Consider the following 24509-nt stretch of genomic DNA (forward strand, 5'->3'; position numbering starts at 1 on the left):
TTATAGTTTACAGATCTGAATTCATACTTATCAGCAAAATCTATTCCATTTTTTTCTTTCTGAAAATAACTATATATAACCCCCGAGCCTCATACTATATACCCGATATTTTGTTACTGCGATTATTTTCCGAGAAGACCCCGAAGAAATTTGTTACTTTCAGAAAATTATTTACATTGTATAATGCATTGAAGTTATTAGAAATAAGCGAAGTTCAGATACAGAAGAGATAGATAAACGAGTCACCTCATTGAGAGTCAGACTTTAGCTTGATGACCTTCAGTTATCAGTTATTCAAAGTGTAGGCCAAGGAGGCCGATTTGGGTTTTTTTGCGGAAAAACTACAATAGCATAACTCTTTATTTTTTAACCATATGATATTTAAACCAACTCTAGTTCATTTGCGAAGGTTCATGAAAATCGACCGTCTGGTTCTTTTTAGGGACCATCTCAAAATAGAGGTACATTTACTATAGGAATATATAGGAAACTGTCAATTTCCGCACATCAAAGCAGTTTAAAAAAAATACAATAGCTTTTTTTTTCTCAAATTGTTATATATGATTATTAATATCATTTCCTACCTTATATGCAAAAAACACAAAATTCTACCGTCTGGTTTTTAGTGGGGGCCATCTCAAAATATTAAAATGCACAAAATTTTGCTATATATTTGGATCATCACGAATGATGATTGGTAAAATGGATTCATTCCACAAATGAGGAAAATGTAATCGAGGATAGCATCATTCTGTATGTAAAATTTCAACAGCGTACAATTTTTACTTTTTCTTTTATGTTATTTCTTATAACGTACTCCTACAAAGCTTCATTTTATCATAACGTCATAAAAGCGCAATGGCAATGCTCATCTACCGCACAAAGTAAAAATCGTGTTAAAAATAAAAATTTCCTTTAAAAATCTAAATATTTTTATCTATATTTTGTTTATTGTGTTCAATTTTATAAATGATGTCGAAAAAAATTCATAAGAAGTATAAATCAACTGTATTATATTAGAATGCGCAAAAACATGCGCAATGCAAACTTAAGTCGGCCTCCTTAAATAGGCGGAAGCAGAAAAGAAAAAAAAGAGGGGGCGGGTCAAAAAGATTCCGTTTATACTACTCAAGCTATAAAAAATTTAAATTTTTACACATGGAAAAAGTTTGTTAACTTCTTCTCTGAACAGAACAGGAATTATTAGTAATAAATTAAGGTTTGCAGTACACAAATACAACATTGTTTCACAGCACAGAATTTGTTTTTATTTGGAAATGATATGAGAGTCAGTGATGACAAAATCAAGATTTTTGTAATAGAGAGGTTGTGTGCTGTCGACATTACTCCTTGGTATAAAAATGAGTTGCGAAATCTGTAGGAGTAAACCAAAGGAGATTATTGGTCAATGAGCTACATGCAGGTTAGTGGGGCTGCTGTCACCGTCTCCTGTGCATCATGTTCTGTTGGTGAGCTGCCTGAAAGGAAAAACCACAATCAGTTTAATTGCCACTATATGAATTAAGTAAACTGAACTGTTATTGCTAATATTTGGGGGGGGGGGGGGGGGGGGGTTGTTAGGAATTTGGAATAAGCTTTACATTGAATGATGATCACAAATATGAACACAAATATGAGAGATTTTGTCACTAAAATCTTTCTATTGAAAGTATTTTGTGGCTAGTATTTTGCTACTTTCAGTTTCTGAAGTTTCAAGACACATTTATAACTCAACTCAAATGTACATTATATAAACCATGTTTGTGATGCATCATATTTGGACTATTAGTATATTTGTAAAATAAAATTATGGCTATCAGTACCTCAAATTTTGTAATGAAGTCTGCAAAAATTCCAAAAATTTCAGTTGTTGTAGTTTTCTTTGGGTCCTCTCCAAAAAACTGGACCATGCTTTGGAACTCTTCCATTGTATTGGCTTGTAAGCGAAACAAAGCTTGAATTTCATCAGAGGCTTGTGATATAAAATGCTGTTCATGTTAAGAAAAGAAAATTCAAACAAATTCATTAGATAAAAATATCTACAACTGTGAATTTAAAGAAAAGGATACAGTCCCTTCTGCGGATAATCACTTATTGGTAACCTATATTAAAAGTAAATAGGGGGAGATGACTTACTGTTATTGCTAGCGCTCTCGAGCGCTAGCAACTACGTTAGTCTTTTTTCACTGGAATACTCATGCTCGACTCCATAGTGGGGGATTATGGGAATACTGTACTACTGTAGATAAACTGTACCATTTGAATTTCGTTTTTATCATCCTCACATGAAGTTTTGTGTTTTATTGAAAATGTCAAAAAGTAACAGTAGCTTAGGTCTTATAATGCAAGGTTATTTTAAATATTATAATAAATAGCTAGCTTTATCTTAAATTCCTTCAAGCTCGGAAAACAACCTCGGATGTTTCCGAGGTTGCCGGAAATGCCAGAAAGGCCCGAGAAGATACGATTGCTACACAACAGTACCATTGGTTCTTACAAATTTTCACCTCGAAATTGAAATAATAGTAGAAACATAATGATTTAGGCACTAGTCAATGAGCTATACCATTGCCGATGTGAAGCCCACTCTAGATTCACAATTCTAAATTGAGACCCCACTCCAGCACAGTTCCAGTACACCACTGTGCTTTCCTATTGTTAATTAATTGATTCAGGAATTTAAATCAATGATTTAGAAATCTTCTTCTGTGTTTTAGGATGGCTACGGCGCTAGCTCACCAATCTTTTTAAAAGATAAGCTTGTACATGTACAATATCACTCAACTTGTTTTAGGCTCTCATTTAAGTAAACCTGATGAATTCATATTTTACACTTTTTAAACATCATGAACCAAGTGAGAGCTAAATTTGACACACTGGTATTATTGCTGCTGGAAGTAATGTTTAAGAATGGCAGCAAGTCGGACAAGAATGGGTAAAAGATGATCAAGTCTTTTTCTACATATATAATATGTGTGATCTGAACTTCCTGTCTATGAAGGATACACCCATCACATCCTGAAAACAATCATTCAGAGTCCTTGTTTTCTGTGAACCAAACTTGTCCAGGGTATTAGATATCTCCTAAAAAATAAAATAGACATGATATTGTCTGGCTTTTCATGCAATCAATGCACGAACAAAGGCTTTTAATCAAGATTTATTTGTAAGCAATTACAAACCTGCAGAACTTTTCTGAGTTCTTGAAGTTCCTGGTTTAACATAATATTCGACACTGAAAAAGAGAAAGGTACCATTAATAATATTCCATTAATAAAATTAAAATTTAAGGGACATGTAAATTATTTGATATTACAACCTATAAAGTGAATTCTCCATTAGAACAATATAATCTTTTCCCTTACATCAAAGTAAGAGATTTTAATGTTCTATAAAAGACAATATCAGTACCAAACAAGATATCTGAGCCAATGCTCACTAGTGATACCCCCGCTCTGATGTGAATATGCAAAATAAGCAAAGTCGACATTTAACAGAAAGCTGGCATCCGATTGGTACAGAAATATATCCCACAATATGGCATGCCTAAACAAATAGTGTGTTAAAATTTCAAGCATCTGCGATAAATAGCTGCTGAGAAATCTTTGAGGAAAATTTGTTTGAAAATTATCGCTAAAATAAACAAAGTACTCATTTTACAGGAAGTTGACGTCCGATTGGTACAAAAATATATCCCACGATATGGCATGCCTAAGCAAATAGTGTGTTAAAATTTCAAACATCTGCAATAAATAGCTGGTGAGAAATCTTTGGGAAAATATGTTTTAAAATTTTGGCTAAAATAAACAAAGTACTCATTTAACAGGAAGATGACGTCCGATTGGTACAAAAATATATCCCACGATATGGCATGCCTTAACAAACACTGTGTAAAAATTTCAAGCATCTCCGATAAATATTTGACGAAAATTTGTTTGAAAATTTTGGCAAAAAATAAACAAAGTCGTTATTTAACAGGAAGTTGACGTCCGATTAATACAAAAATATATCTCACGATATGGCATGCCAAAACAAATTGTGTGTTAAAATTTCAAGCATCTGCGATAAATAGCTGCTGAGAAATCTTTGACGAAAATTTGTTTGAAAATTTTGGTTAAAAAATAAGCAAAGTCGTCATTTAACAGGAAGTTGACGTCCGATTGATACAAAAATATATCCCACAATATGGCATGCCTAAACAAATCGTGTGTTTAAATTTCAAGCATCTGCGATAAATAGCTGCTGAGAATTATTTGACGGAAATTTGTTTGAAAATTTTGGCAAAAAATAAACAAAGTCGTCATTTAACAGGAAGTTGACGTCTGATTGGTACAAAATATATCCCACGATATGGCATGCATATACAAATACTGTGTAAAAATTTCAAGCATATGCGATAAACAGTTGCTGAGAAATCTTTGACGGAAATTTGTTTGAAAATTTTGGCAAAAAATAAACAAAGTCGTCATTTAACAGGAAGTTGACGTCTGATTGGTACAAAATATATCCCACGATATGGCATGCATATACAAATACTGTGTAAAAATTTCAAGCATATGCGATAAACAGTTGCTGAGAAATCTTTGACGGAAATTTGTTTGAAAATTTTTGCTAAAAATAAACAAAGTCGTCATTTAACAGGAAGTTGACGTCTGATTGGTACAAAATATATCCCACGATATGGCATGCATATACAAATACTGTGTAAAAATTTCAAGCATCTGCGATAAACAGTTAAGAAATTTGTTTGAAAATTTTTGCTAAAAATAAACAAAGTCGTCATTTAACAGGAAGTTGACGTCTGATTGGTACAAAAATATATACCACGATATGGCATGCCTATACAAATACTGTGTAAAAATTTCAAGCATCTGTGATAAACAGTTGCTGAGAAATCTTTGACGAAAATTTGTTTGAAAATTTTGGTTAAAAAATAAGCAAAGTCGTCATTTAACAGGGAGTTGACGTCTGATTGGTACAAAAATATATCCCATGATATGGCATGCCTTAACAAACACTGTGTTAAAATTTCAAGCATCTGCGATAAATAGTTGCTGAGATAAATGCGACAGAAATATTTGTTACGGACGGACAGACAGACGGACAGACAGACGGACGGACAGACAGACAGACACACAAGGGTAAAACAGTATACCCCCTCTCCTTCGGAGCGGGGGCATAATAATGACTTCCATACTACTTACTACATGCCAGTTTCCCTTTTCCAACGGCCATCACTGTACCAAGTTCTTCACCCACGGCCAGGACATCGGGAAACCTGGTAACCACGGCGTCAGCAAGGACATGTATAAAGGTCGTCTTGTTGTCCTTGGTCTTTGTAATGTCAAGCTACAACAGATGACACAAAACAAATCATAAAAACGTTTTTACATTAAGGTGGCTCACTACACCGTGAAATATTTTCTCAGATCAGCAGAAAATTACTTGACTATGATAGATATCATAACTGATAAGAAGTATTTAAGTCTAACGGGCAAAAAAATGTGCAATTTTGGATGAAAAATTACATTTTCAAAAATTTAATTCAGTTAACATGAACAAAAAGGTCTAGGCGGATTCAAACTCGTGATCTGCGGTTCAGAAGCCCAATACTTTAACCAATACTTTAACCACTGAGCTATGACGATATTCAACCAAATCGACCGATGTAAACAGTTTAATAAACATTTAAATCGCCATCTTGTGACGTAGTGTCTTAAAAAGTATAAGTGTAGGTGTAGTGAGGTACCTTAAAGACTCATACTTTTAAATAAAGTCTAATCTTTGAAGTTGCTTCATAAAACTATTTAAGATGACATTGAGTAAGGGACCTTTTCTTTTGGTTTTAAAATTATAAAAAGAGACTGAAGAAATCTCTTTGTTTTAAACAAGCACTTTCTAAAAACATGAATTTCATACCGGGTATTAGCATACCTGTGATAGAAATGATATTTTAAATCCAATCGCCTCTCCAACTCTCTGGTTGCCCTTGTTCATGTAATTTCCCATTGCCAATATCAACTGAAATGATGAATTGATTATGTACCCCTGCATTGATAAACAGTTAAAATCTTCAATTACTGTAAACATATTATATTTGGTGTGTACGATATTTTGCAGAAACAAGATATCTGTGAGCCAATGCTCACTAGTGATACCCCCGCTCTGATGTGAATATGCAAAATAAGCAGAGTCGACATTTAACAGAAAGCTGGCATCCGATTGGTACAGAAATATATTCCACAATATGGCATGCCTAAACAAATAGTGTGTTAAAATTTCAAGCATCTGCGATAAATAGCTGCTGAGAAATCTTTGACGGAAATTTGTTTGAAAATTTTGGCTAAAATAAACAAAGTACTCATTTAACAGGAAGATGACGTCCGATTGGTACAAAAATATATCCCACGATATGGCATGCCAAAACAAACACTGTGTAAAAATTTCAAGCATCTCCGATAAATAGCTGCTGAGAAATCTTTGATGGAAATTTGTTTGAAAATTTTGGCAAAAAATAAACAAAGTCATTATTTAACAGGAAGTTGACGTCCAATTGATACAAAAATATATCCCACAATATAGCATGCCAAAACAAATTGTGTGTTAAAATTTCAAGCATCTGCGATAAATAGCTGCTGAAAAATCTTTGACGGAAATTTGTTTGAAAATTTTGGCTAAAATTAAACAAAGTCGTCATTTAACACCCGATTGGTACAGAAATATATCCCACGATATGGCATGCCTATACAAATATTGTGTAAAAATTTCAAGCATCTGCGATAAATAGCTGCTGAGAAATCTTTGACGGAAATTTGTTTGAAAATTTTGGTTAAAAAATAAGCAAAGTCATCATTTAACAGGAAGATGAAGTCCGATTGATACAAAAATATATCCCACAATATGGCATGCCAAAACAAATAGTGTGTTAAAATTTCAAGCATCTGCGATAAACAGTTGCTGAGAATTCTTTGACGGAAATTTGTTTGAAAATTTTGGCAAAAAATAAACAAAGTCGTCATTTAACAGGAAGTTGAAGTCTGATTGATACAAAAATACATCCCACAATATGGCATGCCAAAACAAATAGTGTGTTAAAATTTCAATCATCTGCGATAAACAGTTGCTGAGAATTCTTTGACGGAAATTTGTTTGAAAATTTTGGCAAAAAATAAACAAAGTCGTCATTTAACAGGAAGTTAACATCTGATTGGTACAAAAATATATCCCACGATATGGCATGCCTATACAAATACTGTGTAAAAATTTCAAGCATCTGCGATAAACAGTTGCTGAGAAATCTTTGACGAAAATTTGTTTGAAAATTTTGGTTAAAAAATAAGCAAAGTCGTCATTTAACAGGAAGTTGACGTCCGATTGGTACAAAAATATATCCCACGATATGGCATGCTATAATAAACACTGTGTTATAATTTCAAGCATCTGCGATAAATAGTTGCTGAGATAAATGCGACAGAAATTTTTGTTACGGACGGACAGACAGACAGACACACAAGGGTAAAACAGTATACCCCCTCTCCTTCGGAGCGGGGGTATAATAATTAGTTTTTGAACAAGATGGTGTGGATTTGAATTAGCCCATTCCTGAATGTGACTATTCTTATACATATATGCATGACATTTGACAATGTTCTTGATTTAGCGGTTGCTGCATTCTGTCAAAAGCGCTAAATAGAATACACAGCCAAAGGTAGTACGTTTACAGTAATATCTGACCAAATGCAAAATACCTCCAGTAGTTTGGCTAATTTTCTGCTATGTCTGAGTTCCTTTGATGCTTTTCTAATGTGTTGAAGATTCTGTAAATGAAACAAAAATGAGAACATTTTCTTGAATTGTTTAAAAATATGAATTATAATAATAAATATTTTATTTATCATTTTAACTCTACTATATAAATTGTTTTTACCTCTTTCATTTCTGTGATTTTTTCATTGAAGTTCCCTTTAAACAGTAAAGCCTTCAACCTCTGTTCATACCCTGGCACTCTGCTCATCTTCAGAAAAAAATACATTATTAAACTATGATAGACAACATTGTTTATAACAATGCTGACAAATTAAGAATTTCAAAACATAAAATATGAGTATGCTTAGCAATCAAATCACTAAATTGTAAACACTCACATGAAATATTTTGTGCATGAAATATTCGATGCATTATTACATGAAATGCTTACCTCATATGCGAACAAGTCTGGTTTACTCAATTCATCCAAATCCCCATCAAAAGAATTAAAACGCTCCATCTAATCAACAAAATGATCGACATCAAAAACAGAAATCAAAACGAATTCCAACTTAAAAAACTCAAAATTTACAATATTTTGATATTTTATTTATGGCATTTGAGATTTCTTAAAATTGTATTACAACTTAAAAATGAAAATATTTCAATATTTTATAAAAGTTTTCATACTTCAGATTTGCTAGGGGCGAATGCCACCAATTGTTTGAGAAGTTCAGGGGTGAGAATTTCCTCGTCCATTTCATACAGAGCTTGTTTCATGTCCTCCACAGACAAACGTAAATGTCCCAGCAAGATGGCTGTTGGAAATGCAGAGAAACATGCAGAAAAAAACTACATGTTAAGTTCACTTTTGTGCTAAATTCACAATAAATCATTTAAGACAGACACTCACAAATATTGTAGGCCTTTTTTGGATTGAGGATGTATATTTCGTTTCTCTTCTCTGGCACCTCTATAAAACAATATTTCAACTTGATTGAACATAGCAAATTATGACATAAAGTTCATCAGAGTGAGAACAGGAATTTGAAACCGTTTGAAGTTACTCTTTTTGCTGACATTTACACATATTTAAAGCATATAAGCTACATGTATCTTTATCAAGAGCTAAGCACATAATAAATCTGCACACAATATGCACTCACTTGTCTTTTTATTCTGGACACTGAAATGGTTTTCTAATTCAAGGTACTTGATAACATCATCCAAGTCATCATTTCCAAGCTGAAAATCAAAAGCTAAAAGTGAGAGCAGTACTAGGTTAATGGCATTATATTTGATATCAATGCTCTTCAGATATGAGAATTATGTGTAGTTCAATGTATCCATGTACTGTGAAATCATTGAATTTTGTGGGTGCCAAATTCTGTAGTGTGTAGAGTGCCAGAGAGATGAAATAAGATGGACTTATTATCTTTTCTAAATTAAATCATAATTCAATTAAAAACAAATGTTTAAATATCAATGGCAAAATAAATTCCCTTCTCATACCTGTTCCCAGATTGTGTTCTCTACTTTATCGGCATCAAGCTTCTCCCAGTTGATCCTCTTGACATTGACCTGGTGCACTGACATCCCCACATCTGTGACCAGGGAGGGAGGTGGGGGTGGGGGAGGGGGAGGAGGGGCTGTAAGATACAAGAAGCAAGAAGTTCATGCTGTAAGTCAAGATAATGCTGAATGTAAAACAAAGTCACATATCTTAGATATTTTGGTTATCCAATTGCAACCTTTTAGGTATCTTTTTCATCCTTGCGAAAAATAGTTTTGCTGATATGAATCAACTATCCTCAACATAGATCTCTCAGAAAATTGTATTGTTTTTTTTTTATAGCCTTCTCTTCCTTGAATGTTGAACTAATACTCATGAACTGATACCCGAGTATCCCAAAACCAGTAAGATCCTTGGATACATTAATTCAGAGCCATTCAGACTTGAAAATGTCACCTCTATAGTATATCAATATACTGTGGTTTCATCAATATTCGTTGAATACCAATTTTCGTGGATTTCGTTCTTAAGTTGATCCACGAAATTAAATGTTCATTGAAGTTCAATTTCAACTAACATTTTGTATTGATAGGATCATTGGCCACGAATTTACGTATCCTTGAAACTGTGGTTTTCAGGAAATCCACGAAAATTGGTACCCACGAAAATTAATGAAACCACAGTACATGCTTATTCCTAAATGTATAGACAGTTACACTAACTAAGCACATAATAAATCTTATAATTAAATGGCAGTCTCAGAATATTATCTTTGTTGTAAAATTGCCAATAAGATATTCCCCCTCCAAAAATCAAGAACCTGATACACACCTGGAGGTGGGGGTACGGCCACTTGATGATCTGTATCTGGGTCAGTGTCCTCATTTGTGGACGACTGTGAGGGGGAGGGTACGCTCCCATTTCTCTTCATCCCTAGGGGACCTAACTCTAGGTCGGATGCCTCGGCTGCCATGGCAGCATCCAGCTCCTTCAGGGCTGTCAGAGCTCTAGTGTTGAAGGAATCTTTGGAGTTCACAGAAAAAAGTGACTTGGTCATAGTGGCTTGAAAGTCAGCCTCGCTGTCTGACTCACTAGTGAAGATGATTTCTGGGGGCTCGTTGAGCCCGTTGGGGAGGCTGGTGGAGTGGGCATGTCCGTTTAACAGTGGACTCTCATGGTGGTTGAGAATGGAGTGCTCAAACTGAGGGATGGGGATCACGGTCACATATTTAGTGGCAGAATGGATCTCTTCTTCCGATTCTAAATAATAAAAAGAGAGCAAGATCAATCTAAGGGCAAGATTTTGTTTTAAATTGAAGTTTATAAACTAACTATTGAAATGAAAATTGTTCCATCTACTTTTGAACCTGTAAATAGCAAAACCTTCAAATAATCACAACTACCTATGAATAAATCAATATTTGGTACAAGATTTCTAATCATCACATGTAAACTCATGCAAAGAGAAAAACAGAGAATAAGATTCATGTTTACTAAAAGATGATAGTACCTGATCCCCTGTTGCTTTGGAATGCTCTCTTGGCCTCCTGAACCACCTTCCTAGTTTCTTCTAACTCCTTCATCAAAGCAAAATCATAAGCCTTCCCTGTGCCATCTCTGTGTCTACTGAAGTCTGTAATTTATAATAAAATTTCCTTCTTATTACATAATTATTTTCAATCTGGTTCAGGAAAGGGAGTACATGTATTATCAAAATGTTTAGCTTTCATCTATTGTACACATATTATCAAACAATATGATGTTTAAAAATTTAAACTTAAGTTTAGTGGAGATGTTTTTAAAAGAAGCAAATGATCCATTCTATTCTTCCCAATTTGAAATAAGTTGATAGTAACTGACCAGACCAGACCAGACTAATACTGAAAACCAACTTTTTTTCTCAATGACTTTATTTCACACCATAGATAAACTAGTTCGAGGCAACTAATTCTTTTAATCAAGATTTATATTATCTAGAAAACAATTTACCACAGACATTTCATGACTGGTTAGTGGCAAGAAATATTTGTGACAATGAGGCTATTGCGAACCTCCAGAAAGTACAGCCCCTACCATATCCATGTTTCCCGATGAGATCTATGTCGTCTGATGAGTAGGTGTACCCAGGATGCATTTTCTTCCATAAGCGACCTCTGGCCTTTCTGACCCCTGACCTGATGCTCCGATCCCTAACATCTTCATCAGAGGAGTATGAAGACTGACCAATGCAAAAAACATTCAAAAGATTTTAAACAAGCTGCGTGAAACATACAATGTCAAAATATTTGATTTTAATGATTGATGAATTTAAATTTGGTTTGATTGATTGAAACTGAACATATCCAAAGCTTAAGTATAATAACTTTAAGTGTTTTAAAATTCAGGGAAAACCCTTTTTTATGCAAGTCAACAAAATTGCATGAATAAAATTTATCTTAATATATAGTACATGTATGATACACTTTCAGAGCAAGCAAACTCTTACCCAATTAGATCGTCCTTGATTTCTCTTTAGGGAGCTTGCTGCTGCTCCTACTAATAAGAGCAGAATCAGCTAAAAGCTTCAAGACATTTATCACAATTATATATTCAATAAAAAAAATACACAGGAAAAAACCATTCATACCATATTTGAATTCATCATTTGGATTTCCATGAACTTTGCTCCTTGTTGATCCAAAATGACTACCAGGAGTGCCCGTTTTGATGGAATCTACAAAAACAATATTTCTAACTTAATTTCACAAATAAAGTTAACATAAAAATCTCCAGGTCTGTTCAGGAAATCAATAACAAGAAGCACTTGTAAGGAATTTTCCAATTCCTAAAACATAAATGATAGCAGGAGATGAAAAAGTCTTGCAAAAGAATTTCATTATAGAACGGAGATTGACTATCAGTGAATTTCTGCTCTAAACCAGTAAGCCTATGCAGGATCAACACGTGCAATAACAAAATAGCAGTAAAGTATTTAAATAATATCATTAATTTTGCCAATTTCTTGAAAAATATTTTTTAATAAATATTGTAGATCATTCATGACATATTTGCTTGCATTCACTCATGACATAGATCAGACAGGAGTTTACTTTTGCTGCTAGCCTGTATAACATCAGACAGGAGTTTACTTTTGCTGCTAGCCTGTAGGTTGAGTCTTTCCCTAGTGTAGTCCTGATGCTCCGTGATCAGGAGGGGAATGATGAACATCCACAGGGTGTGTTTGGAGGGCGTGTCCAGAATGATCTCCAGCGACTGAATCAAGCTCTCTACATTCCTACATGAAACAATAAATTATGGAAAAATCAAAAAAAGTGCCTTTTTTTCCCTCTCTATTTTATTTATTAGGTTTTGTTCTCCAATTCCTGTTTCTGATTTTTGTTTTTCCTTAGAAAATGAATTTCAAGTAAAAAGAGTGGCTTTTTGTCTTTGTTACTGAAAATTTTTCCATATAAAATTATGGCAAATTTTCTTCCTCATGAATTGACCGATAAAAAAAAAAAATTATCATTGATGCAAGGAAACTTCTTGTATATGTATCACACAATTATAAAAATCTAGTGTTTGGTGATAATTATTTCCATAATTCTTAGAGTCCTAAATGAGAATTCACATATCAGAATTTTTTTCTAAAAATATCATTAAAAGAGAAATATTTATTCCCAGGTTCCAAGGCTTCTTCTAAAATTAGATGGGCCTCCAGGCTTTTCCCTAGTTAAGAATAACCCTTTCAACATTATAATCCAACTTTGCCAAATCCTTTATAACAATTTTTAGTATTGCATAATCTAAATCAAATTGTTTGGACATATTGATCCCATCTCTCAATTTATGGGAAAGATTTGGAAAAGAATTAATCTGCACATTGGTAATCCTCATTACACAAATAAAACAGATTGCAAAAAATTTCATGGAAACCTTAGATGCAATAAAATCAGTAAAATTGATTTTAACAATTAGACTATTAGTTTATTACACTTTATAATCACTCTAATTCATATGCACTGCAAATGTGATGCATAAATTGAAAAATCTTTCCCAAATTAATACAGTAAAACACTGGATCTTCGCTTACGCATAACCATTACTGTGCATCATTTTGTTCATATATACAATAGCATTTCTGTGTTAACAGCCCTAGATCAGTGGGTGCCCCCTACCTGTTGTGGGCGTAGGCTCTTAGCGACCTTTTCAGGTGAGTCCGCTCTCTGGAGGTTAACAAATATTCACAATGTTGCTGAAACGAGGTCAGCTGTGGCTTTTGTCGAGGTGTATGGGGTCTTGAAATTTCTGAGGGGAAAAGTATGTCTGTTTTAAACTGGAATTTCTGATTTTTTTCTGTGACAAGTTTCAGAATTTTAAAGTAAAAGTTATTTTCTGTAGTTTCAAGAAGTACTTTTGCAGAAGTGTTTCCACCATTAAAACCCTTAAATATTTTTGAATAACAAATGAAGTCAGTAGAGCAAAGTAAAACCACTCACTCCTTCCATCTGTTCTTCCAATGTGACTTGGAAGGGCTGCTACCTCTGAAAAGGAATATATATTTCATTTATTTTATCAAAAGAATAATAAGACAACTTAAAAAAAGGTAGCTATTAATCCCAAACTATTAAGAAGTAAATAAGGGAAAATAAAATTGAATAACCCAAGCATTACAATGTACCAATGAAAACAATGCTCTGCCTTTTCGATCAAGTCTTTGGCATCAAACTATACCAATTTTTTCTTGACTTGACAGACAGAGCAGGGCAAGTGATATTCCAGGCCAATGGACAATGTAGCTGAAATAATAACAAGCGAATGTCAAAAAATTGTCAAAGTAGAAGACATTAAGTGGTTACCTAGTAAGACCTCCTCTGACAGGTTGATCTTGTTGAGGCAGTACTCCTGATGCGGAGGAGTCAGCTTAAGGAGGATGAACTTCCACAGGGTTTTCTTGGACTGGGTGTCCAGTATCTGGGACACTTTATTGTAGAAATCAACAATGTTTCTAAAATAACAATACACAAAATATCCTAATTAAACAGTTCATTTTAAAAGCAACTTACCGGTAGTTTCTCTGCAGTATTCTCCTGAATGAAGACTTTTTTTTTTTACTCCCCCCCCCCCCCCCCATCTCACTGGTCTATTTCCGCACACATCTTCAATAACTACTGCTGCATGACATTTACCCATAAAAAGTTATCAATTTAGAAAATTATTTTCACCCCGCTCTTTAATATATTCAGATTTAAATGTGAGAAAGAAAATCAACAAAATTATGATGAAATACTTGCAGAAAATGTGTTTTTCTATATACCTGGATGTGTCATAATGTATCATGGCTTTCCTCATGTGAGATCTTTCTTTGGATGTCAGCAAATATTCAGCCTACAAAGTAATTCATAGCAAAACAGTTTCAGCAAAAACAGATGAAAAACAAGCATGAATTTTGAAAGAGATACATAGGAAAGAGATACATAGCTATGAATATAACCAACATGGCTTTTGAAGGACTTTCCATTACTGTCAATCATGTCTTTGCCGTCTGCTTTCATCCACTCTGAGGAGGCGTGGCTTGATATGGAGGACAGGGACATTGTAGACATGCTGAAAGTGCTCAACCCACCTAACAAAGAGAAACAACATAGGTACAAATTAATTAAAAAGATAAATACTTGTACTTGCAATTTAATTTTCATATATTACTTGCATTACAAGTGATTAAAGTAAACAATTGTAATTTTAAAATAAATTGAGCCTCATTTCTATGTCCCTACCATCTCTATGGGTCCTCAGGACCTCAATCTCTGGTGAGGACCCACTGTCCTGTAAAAGCTGCACTAGGTGAGCATGTGTGCATCGTCTGCAAAATGTTACAAATCAATGAATCAATTAATAAATGTACATGCCTCCATCAATCTCTTTAACCAACTGATCTCACTAAATTTGCATACTTAATATTTACACATAATATTAAAAATTGACTTTCTGTAACTATTAACACATTCATAAAAGGATTGATAAAGCATGTTTTATCATCTGTTGAAAATATTGGGCATTAGAGTCTCAGTGTATTATTTACCTGACATCAATACTATTGAGCTTCAGGATGACGTCCCCTGCCTGTAGCCCTGCTTTATCCGCAGGTCCCAGTGGATCAACAGACTCCACACAAACTGGGTTGTTCCCCTTGATGACAAAACCAAAACTACCATTTTCTCGAAATATCTGAAAAACCCTGTAAAAAGAAAATCCTTTGTGCCATTAAAAAAGTTTCTCTAAATAAAATGGTGCAAGCATAAATTCAAGTTATTGAAGTAAAAAAAGTTTCAGATGTAATATCCTGTCCAAATGTAAGTAAAAAATGAGGTAGAAGTGACAAGCTTTCTGTTTAAATCAACACCTGTCTGAATATTCTGTGGAAGATGTGTCACAATACGTAACTATACAAGTAGATTTTTTTACCAAACAAGTCAAAATGCCACTTTGTCTCCTCTGAATATTTTAAAATAATATTATCCTTCCAAAACCATTACATGGTTTCTCTTATATTTCTCTTTGAGAAACATTGCCCAGGACAGAGAGAGCACAGATACAAGTAAAGGTCTGTACAAGAAAAATACCATTACCTTCTCTCAGTGTGAGCATGATCAAATTTAGACGCCTCTTCCTCAAAATTGATCATATTTGCTCTTTGATATTTATGAAACTCATCAAATCGGGCCCGCTGTTTAGGTGGAATAAACTGCCTGCAAAACAAAAACATAATTTGTGCAGCAGTGCACAACAAAGAGGTCTAAATTTCACAATATCTTTGGAGAGGCTAGATCAAAGATTCTCCCCGCTATCATTAATGACTATGATAATGATTACGATAAATAAGAGAGGCTGAATTGCCTGCATTATTTTTTGTCGACTGCCATGGTTCGAGTTTTACATCTATAGCATTGTTTTCAGTCTGGTTTTTTTGCCTTTTTTAAATATCAGTTTTTCAGGTTTGAAAGTTTTGGATATTATGTAGCATAATTTTTAAAAATTCATTATGACATCAGAGACATATATCGTTATCAATATCAAATGTTTTAAATTTATATCAATCATTATGAAATCTTTATTGGTACATAAACCAGCTAGGAGTTGATCAAAAGGGACATAAAAGAATCAATGTCATCAAAAGATTCAAATAACAATTTCCTTTTAACAATTCATCCAATAAATTGACTTTAAGTACCGGTAAATCAATTATATTTTAAAGTACATTTGCCCTTTCTAACGTATATTTTGAAAAAGTTGGGAACCATGTACATCCATTTGAATCTTCATATTTTATTAATATATAACAATACTTTTCCAATACTGTTATGTTATGTAATTGATTTTTTGTATTTAATAAATATTACAATTTCAATACTATTTATATTGATTCAATAATAATAATGAGTAAACATCGGGTGCAATGTTATGATTATTTTTATATCTAATGAATATACTTCTCGATTACTGTGAAAATTTTTGGTACAATGTATTTGTGTTTAAATCTATAAAGAAAGTATTAATCAATATATATTTTTCTTATACATGTATATTGTGAAAATTTCAATAAATCAACTATAAGCGAGATCACACACATATACACAAAACACACAGAGTAACTCCTACAATATCTGGCACTGTACCTGATCTGCTGGATGATCCTGGTTTGTTTGGGGGTCTTGAGGATGGCGGCCAGAGCCCGGGCCAGCATGTCTACGTCCCGATCCTCAGCGTACTGCTTCAGAACACTGACCACCGCCATCTTCTTCTCGTAGTCGTTTCCCAGAATCTCGTTCATCTGCGTAAAGTTCACAGTCAACATTGCAATATTGGATGTGAAGATCGGGAGATAGATCTGTTTTTTAATGAAAGGAACGAGAGCCATGGCACCCCCCTCTATTATAATCACATAAAAGCACTCGTATGATCCGAATCATCAGCATGTAATCTCATAATGATATCCTAACTGCATTTTTCCCCTTCCTCTTCTTCGAACAAATTATATGCACAGGAGCTCTTATTCCTTACAAACTTAAAGGTAAACTTTTTATATTAACTTATTTATCTCCATGACAACCAAAACATTTCAAATCCCCTTTTATCTCATCAATACATTGATCAGGCTGATATTTCAATGGTCTATTGTCAATATGGCACTTATGGCCCTGTCTCCTGATGAAGCTTCACAAAAAATGAGATGTTTCAGATAATAACATAGCCGTTCCATTCCCGATACTACGGGATGAATCCAATTCTGTGTTTTAAAGCTATTCTGTAGAGGCATTTCCCCATGATTATGAGCCATGGGACCCAAAAAACTTATTGTTGAAGCAAATGATACACAAGCCAATGGCCGATTTTGAAGTAATTTCGCTTTGCTTGGTACAAAAACGCACATAAACTTGGGAAATCCTATTAATTTGATTAATTTTTCTGGCTGGAATATTATTAGGGAGTTAATGACACAAGGCAACTGATGAACTTAACAAAATCAACAGTGGTAAAATCTACAAGGCTCCCTTTAATTAGAACAAGCTTAGCTTCAACCTTCAGTGTGGATCATGTATTGCATTCCTGTCTGCAGCTTATAATTCTTTACTGTTATAATCACCAGCATAGATATCTTTGATACAAATTTAATCTTGCCTTGTTCTTTTGTTTTGTTGCAAAATACAAGAAAAAAAATTTGTTTTTTCTTCTCTATACTCAAAGCCCTTTAATATATGGACTCAGTTTTTAGGAGCAACCATTTTTAACACCCACTCTGCATGCACACAATTTTAAATGAATTGAAACAGAAAAAAACAATTTGAAGAGAGCATTCAGAATCTTTGAATAAATTGTTTAAAATCAAAATATCATGTAAAGCAGACATTAATATATCTGGAGTACCAGTATGTTGCTTTTGATTGATTTAATCACGATTGTCACTTAAATTTCTAATATTTTTCTATCTGTTAATCATAAACACATTTCTCGTATATCTCTCCTCCGTGAAAATTCACTTATTGCTAATTTCTTGCACATGGTAGTTAAGAAAAAAAAAATCAAAAATTAAAAAAAAATTAAAAAGGAGGGAAAACTTAGGCTCTTTTCTACAGGTAACAATATGAATTCATTGTCAGGTGTTTCTTGTTTACAATTACTGGTACAGTTTCACCTGATGCCTTGGTACGGTAAATTAATCAAGACACCCCACAGACTAGCATGGGCCCAGATCAGCCAGGCCATTGATTACAAGCATAGGGCTAGCTTTTCTTTATGGTGTTCACGTCTTGTAAAATAAATGAAGTCTATCCCCCTGAGTGTTGTTGGTATTGATCTGAGCTTCCTCTCGATACCCTTACATCGGGTATCAGGGAGCCAAGATTTGTACCTGGAATACTCTTTATTTCTTCTTTGTGTGTCAAGGCGTTCTGCATTTTTTTTTATAGGGCAAAAAAAGCGAGTATTCAAACAAATCTTGATTGATCTTTACTTTTCTTTAGTTGTATGTTCTAATAGAGCTGTTTTAACATAAAGATATTTTTATAGTTGTATTATGTTCATCAAAACATTAATTACGAAAAAAGTATTCTGAAGTTTTTTGATATAATACACAAGACATAACTGTGTATTATCACGATGTATTACTCCTTATACATGAATAGCATGGTTGTGAGCTTCTTAAAAAAATTTAATCCCTATTTTTACACATCATTCATATGCATATTTTGCATAAAATTCCTAGGACAAATCTCACTGAAAGGGGCTTTTTTCTGTTTACATAAAAGATCATAAACTTTTGTTCAGAAAAGATCATCCAATGTTTACACATCAAGATACCTACTCCACTCTTACACAGCTGGGATCGATTTTTTCTTTACTACAATTGATTTTTTCCTCTTTTTTTCAAGGTATTTAACAGTCATCCATCTTTTCACAGATCTATTTGCTTTTAATGGGGGAATAAAAGAAAAATAGACAGCCTTTGGGTGTGTAATCAAATAAATAAAATAATCAATTATTCATGGAGAGGAACATCAACCGTAGACAGAATGCCACTTCTTACAGTAGCTGTACATTCAAGTTACGTACCTCTTCCTACAATCGCTGTACCATTTAATAAACTAGCTGCCCCATCATCCATATGTATCTTTGAACAATCTGTCTCTTTTGTTAAATATTATTTCAAAGATGCTCAGAAAATTTAATACACAATTAAAAATGAATTATTACACGTACCACCACTTCCGATAAATGATCTATAAACCTCAAATCTGTTGATATAGTAGAGTACCATAATTGAGAAGTAAATACATACTCTGCAATCCATGAAAATATATAGGAATTTTGAATATTTTCAAGGTTTAAGGTAGAGATGCTAGTGTAGCTCTGTCATGTATGTCTTCATCAAACTTAATATTTCCACAAAAATAAATCAAGCTTTATTTGTAGACTTATTTTCATACATATTTTTTAAAAATGGGGGAAAGATATTACGAAAACTCTGTCTATTTAAATTTTGTGTCATAAAATTGTTATATTAATAATGGTTTAAAAAAAAAGAGATATCTGTGTAAAATTATAAACATACTGAAGGTTACAACAACAAGTGAATGTCCTACCCTGTCGTGTAGTGACTTGGCTCTTTTGACTCTTCCCCATTCTCCGGGCTGGTTTTGAGTTGGAACATTTCTCTTCAGAACATGTTTGTACTCCTTGCGTCTTCCAACGGGGATAATGCTGATAGCGAGTCTTCTTAACCTCCCGGACAAGAAGGGTTTGACATCTTCTTGTTTCCGGATTGGAAATCCATTCATTTCCAAAAGAATATCACCTGTTATTAACACAAACACATTAAATCTTGATGAGCAATATCATTTTTGGTGTAATTATGAATTTATTTCGAGGACGCAGCAGTCAATGTTCAGGGATATTTGAAATATTACTGGTTTGTGCAAGAGTGATTTCAGTTTTTATGTGAGATAGTAGTTTCTGAGCATACATTTTTATACCTACGAAAAAATGTTTGGTGTATATAATTGCAAATGTTAAGTTTCTGGAATGTAAATTCATGGGTAGTTGACATCCATTATAAATATTTATGAACTTTTATCCACCAAGAGAGTTAATGATTCTAAACTAATTTACTAAAATTCAATCAAATTAGCAAAGGACCATTATTTTCTTTTTCAATGAAGACTAATTTAATCAAAGCCCATTCACACAATGATAATGACCAATGTACAAGTAGATATTATCAAACTGCCATTTAACTACATAATCATTATGTGGATAAATAAATGCATTTTTCAATAGCAGGGTAAAAACATTCATAAGACATCCCTCAAAGTTACCCCACCTGGTTTGACACCTGCTTGGTGAGCTGGTCCCGATAACTCCACATTTTTCACATGCACAGGTTTGTTGCCCTGTACATCGAATCCACACCCCGATACTCTCGAACACACTACCTCTATCTGCTGAACACGAGTGATAACCCCCAAAGTGGGGGGCTGGGAGCGACTATGCTTAGCCAGGGACTTGAGGGTTGTTGCTGAAGCATTAGTAACATCCTCCCCATCTAGTTCAATGATTTCGTCTCCTGGCGAGAGACCAGCATGAAATGCGATGCTTCCTTTTGCTACACTCAGCACATATGCAGGTCCTTCACCGAAAACATCAAATCCACAAGATTTAGGCCATTTATGTGACATTCTAAGCGGCATGGTGATTATTGTCATAATGCATTGAGACAAAACAGAGGGAAAAGAAAACTCCTAAGTATATGCTCTCATGGTTAGGGAAAATCTGTACATCTTAATCTGTAAAATAAATGGATAAAAATTTTAATTTAAATATATTCATTAATTAAAAAAAAAATACTTCTATTTTTACAAAGAGGAAAAGAGAGTTTAATCAAAGAGTGAAATTATCATAATTCCACAAAATATACAGAGACTTTGGGGAAAAAAAAACCTTTACCCCTCTAATTTCCAAAACTTCTGCGAGTGTGATGAGTCTGGGGTAAACACTGCGGTCACCTATGTATCCGCCACGACATTCCACATATCGAGCTGGTTGTTGTTTCCGCATGCATCATCCCGTGCCTCTGTGTGAATCTCCGTACAATAACCCAATATCGATCAAACAGGACCATGTTTTGTTATTGTTTATCGATCACTTGACACCTTGGCGTGCTTTTGGCGTTCGCAGCTTCCCGCCCCGCGGAGTAAGTCAAGTTAACTCGTTCCAGGTTTATTCAATCTGTAAAGTATGTAAATTTTTTTCCTTATATGTTTTATTAAAAACAAGATCGATTTTTAACAGGTTTTCCGGTGTTATTTTCTGTCGAATTTTGAGGAAATTTATATTGATTAAATTGATTCAATTTGCACATTTTGAAATACATTGAAATACATTCTTTTGGCAACTAAGTGTAACATGCAAAACAGCATTTATATTCTGAAAATTGTATTTTTATAGGTGAATGAAGTTTATACGATATGAATTCAATACCATATGTAAAAACGATCACATTATCCTTTCATTGTTTATTGTAAACAAAATGCGTATCAAATAAAATGATAGAATGTATTTTTATTCATATTCGTTTATATTAACGTTATCTATTATATATTCGCAATTACTTTGTAAATGCATGTCTATGAATTTAATTATTATTAAGTCAATAACAATAACACGTAATATTACTTAGACAAAATGTATATATTGTATACATTATCATTAGGAGAGTCGTAAGAACTTGTTTCCAATCCTTTTGTGCAATTTACACAATAAAATATGTTCAAATCATTTATATTCGTTGCCATTTGCTGGAAGTTATCATGGTTCAGAATATCAACTTCATTTATACACGGAGTTCTATAAGTTCAATCTCGGTGCAGGTTTCCTAAATTCATGGCAAATCAATGGTTACAGACACCATTATAAATTCAATTCCGATGTTTAAAATTGTGTTGCGACAGGTACCTTAATTAATTTTTTCTGTTTAAAATAGTAACGGGTACTTGGGAGAACCGTTGAGACACGGATGTAGACGAAATGGGAAAAGGCGCTAAACCTCTTTCCAGATTGTTAACTGTTCGAGTCTCTCTGTACCAGACAAATATCAAAATTAAACTGGTAAAAAAACTTAAGCTTTTGTAACAAGCACCTAGGACACATATACTGTAGATTCCTTATTTTACACGAGTACTTAAAGGGACTTGGACACGATTTGAGATCAAAAATTTTATTTTTATTTTTCATGTATAAAATTGTTTATTGGTGCATTTTAAATGATTGACCAAAATATTGAATGTTGAAGTCAAGTTACCAGCGAGATACAGAGGTAAGAATTGGTTGTTATGTAAACAAAGCTAGAGTCTTATAGTTGTTTACAAAAATGTAATGTAGAGAATTACCATTTCGTAGACAAAATCACATGCAAAAAACAATTTAAACTAATTCAATATCTTCATAAATACTATTTTCAACAAAAGAAAGATACATTTGATTGAAACTTACACCAATACAACACATTTGTAAACAAGAGGCCCATGGGCCACATCGCTCACCTGAGGAACAATGGGTATGATAAAATCAGCTTAATGAAGTCATAATACAAACAATCTGGACAATGTACAATAATACATGTAGATCCTGTAAAAATAAAATCCATCCCCCCCCCTGGATATTCTTATGATTAATCATTAGTCCCTTTTCTAACAGGATGATTTTATAGTCATATCACATGTTGAGTATTGCAGTCCTCAAAAAGATCCTTTACAATTGTTTATATATGGGATATTAAGCTACATCAAACTCTGAACCTTCTTGTGAGGCCGAAGAATTGTCCTGGAGCCAAAGTCTTAACAATTTTAAAGAATCATCTGGCTGATTAGTTTCTTAGAGGAAGATTTTAAAAGATTTACTCTATACATTCCTTTGTAAAACTTTAACACCCCCCCCCCCTCAATGTGGCCTCACCCTACCCCCAGGGATCGTGTTTTCACAACTTTGAATCTACACTACCTGAGGATACTTCAACACAAGTTTCAGCTTTCCTGGCTGATTAGTTTCTGAGAAGAAGATTTTTAAATATTTACTCTATATATTCCTATGTAAAACTTCGACCCCCCCCCATTGTGCCCCACCCTACCCCCAGGATCATGAATTTCACAACTTTGAATCTACACTGCCTGAGGATGCTTCCACACAAGTTTCAGCTTTCCTGGCTGATTAGTTTCTGAGAAGATTTTCAAAGATTTAATCTATATATTCCTATGTAAAACTTCGACCACCCCATTGTGGCCCTACCCTACCCGTCGGGGGTCATGATTTTCACAACTTTGAATCTACACTACCTGAGGATACTTCCACACAAGTTTCAGCTTTCCTGGCTGATTAGTTTCTGAGAAGAAGATTTTTTAAAGATTTACTCTATATATTCCTATGTAAAACTTCGACCCCCCATTGTGGCCCCACCCTACCCCTGGGGGTCATGATTATCACAACTTGGAATCTACACTACCTGAGGATACTTCAACACAAGTTTCAGCTTTCCTGGCTGATTAGTTTCTGAGAAGAAGATGTTTAAATATTTACTATATATATTCCTATGTAAAACTTCGACCACCCCATTGTGGCCCCACCCTACCCCCGGGGGTCATGATTTTCACAACTTTGAATCTACACTACCTGAGGATACTTCCACACAAGTTTCAGCTTTCCTGGCTGATTAGTTTCTGAGAAGAAGATTTTTTAAAGATTTACTCTATATATTCCTATGTAAAACTTCGACCCCCCATTGTGGCCCCACCCTACCCCTGGGGGTCATGATTATCACAACTTGGAATCTACACTACCTGAGGATGCTTCCACACAAGTTTCAGCTTTCCTGGCTGATTAGTTTCTGAGAAGAAGATGTTTAAAGATTTACTCAATATATTCCTATGTAAAACTTCGACCCCCCATTGTGGCCCCACCCTACCCCCGGGGGTCATGAATTTCACAACTTTGAATCTACACTACCTGAGGATGCTTCCACACAAGTTTCAGCTTTCCTGGCTTTCTGGTTCTTGAGAAGAAGATTTTTGAAAATTTCTCGAATTTTTTCATTAATTTCTAATTATCTCCCCTTGAAAACGAGTGTGGCCCTTAATTTTCACAACTTTGAATCCCCTTTGCCTAAGGATGATTTGTGCCAAGTTTGGTTGAAATTGGCCCAGTAGTTCTTGAGAAGATGTTGAAA

At 34.0% G+C, this 24509-nt stretch overlaps 1 protein-coding gene across 4 annotated transcripts; it reads right to left on the reverse strand.

Moving 5' to 3' along the window:
- Positions 1–923: 923 nt before the first annotated feature.
- Positions 924–21489, reverse strand: LOC128167699 (delphilin-like). Of its 4 annotated transcripts, none has more exons than XM_052833566.1 (31): positions 21239–21489; positions 20616–21078; positions 19879–20090; positions 16915–17069; positions 15868–15987; positions 15321–15476; positions 15016–15101; positions 14737–14864; positions 14556–14626; positions 14098–14246; positions 13738–13782; positions 13417–13546; positions 12349–12533; positions 11886–11972; positions 11745–11791; positions 11333–11477; positions 10770–10892; positions 10091–10519; positions 9259–9395; positions 8913–8991; positions 8660–8719; positions 8437–8564; positions 8198–8266; positions 7928–8014; positions 7749–7817; positions 5935–6021; positions 5205–5349; positions 3183–3235; positions 3007–3084; positions 1824–1988; positions 924–1478 (listed from the first exon to the last, which is right to left on the reverse strand). In XM_052833566.1, exons 2-31 carry the CDS (start codon positions 20995–20997, stop codon positions 1440–1442), a joined length of 3846 nt encoding a protein of 1281 aa, XP_052689526.1. In that variant the 5' UTR covers positions 20998–21078; positions 21239–21489; the 3' UTR covers positions 924–1439. The 4 variants fall into 4 exon arrangements, with proteins under 4 accessions (XP_052689526.1, XP_052689528.1, XP_052689527.1 ...); XM_052833568.1 differs by having other exon boundaries at positions 925–1478; positions 12388–12533; XM_052833567.1 differs by having other exon boundaries at positions 925–1478; positions 11745–11794; positions 12388–12533.
- Positions 21490–24509: the final 3020 nt, after the last annotated feature.

This window comes from Crassostrea angulata, chromosome 10 (genome assembly GCF_025612915.1).
Source record: "Crassostrea angulata isolate pt1a10 chromosome 10, ASM2561291v2, whole genome shotgun sequence".
Taxonomy (NCBI): Eukaryota; Metazoa; Mollusca; class Bivalvia; order Ostreida; family Ostreidae; genus Magallana; species Magallana angulata.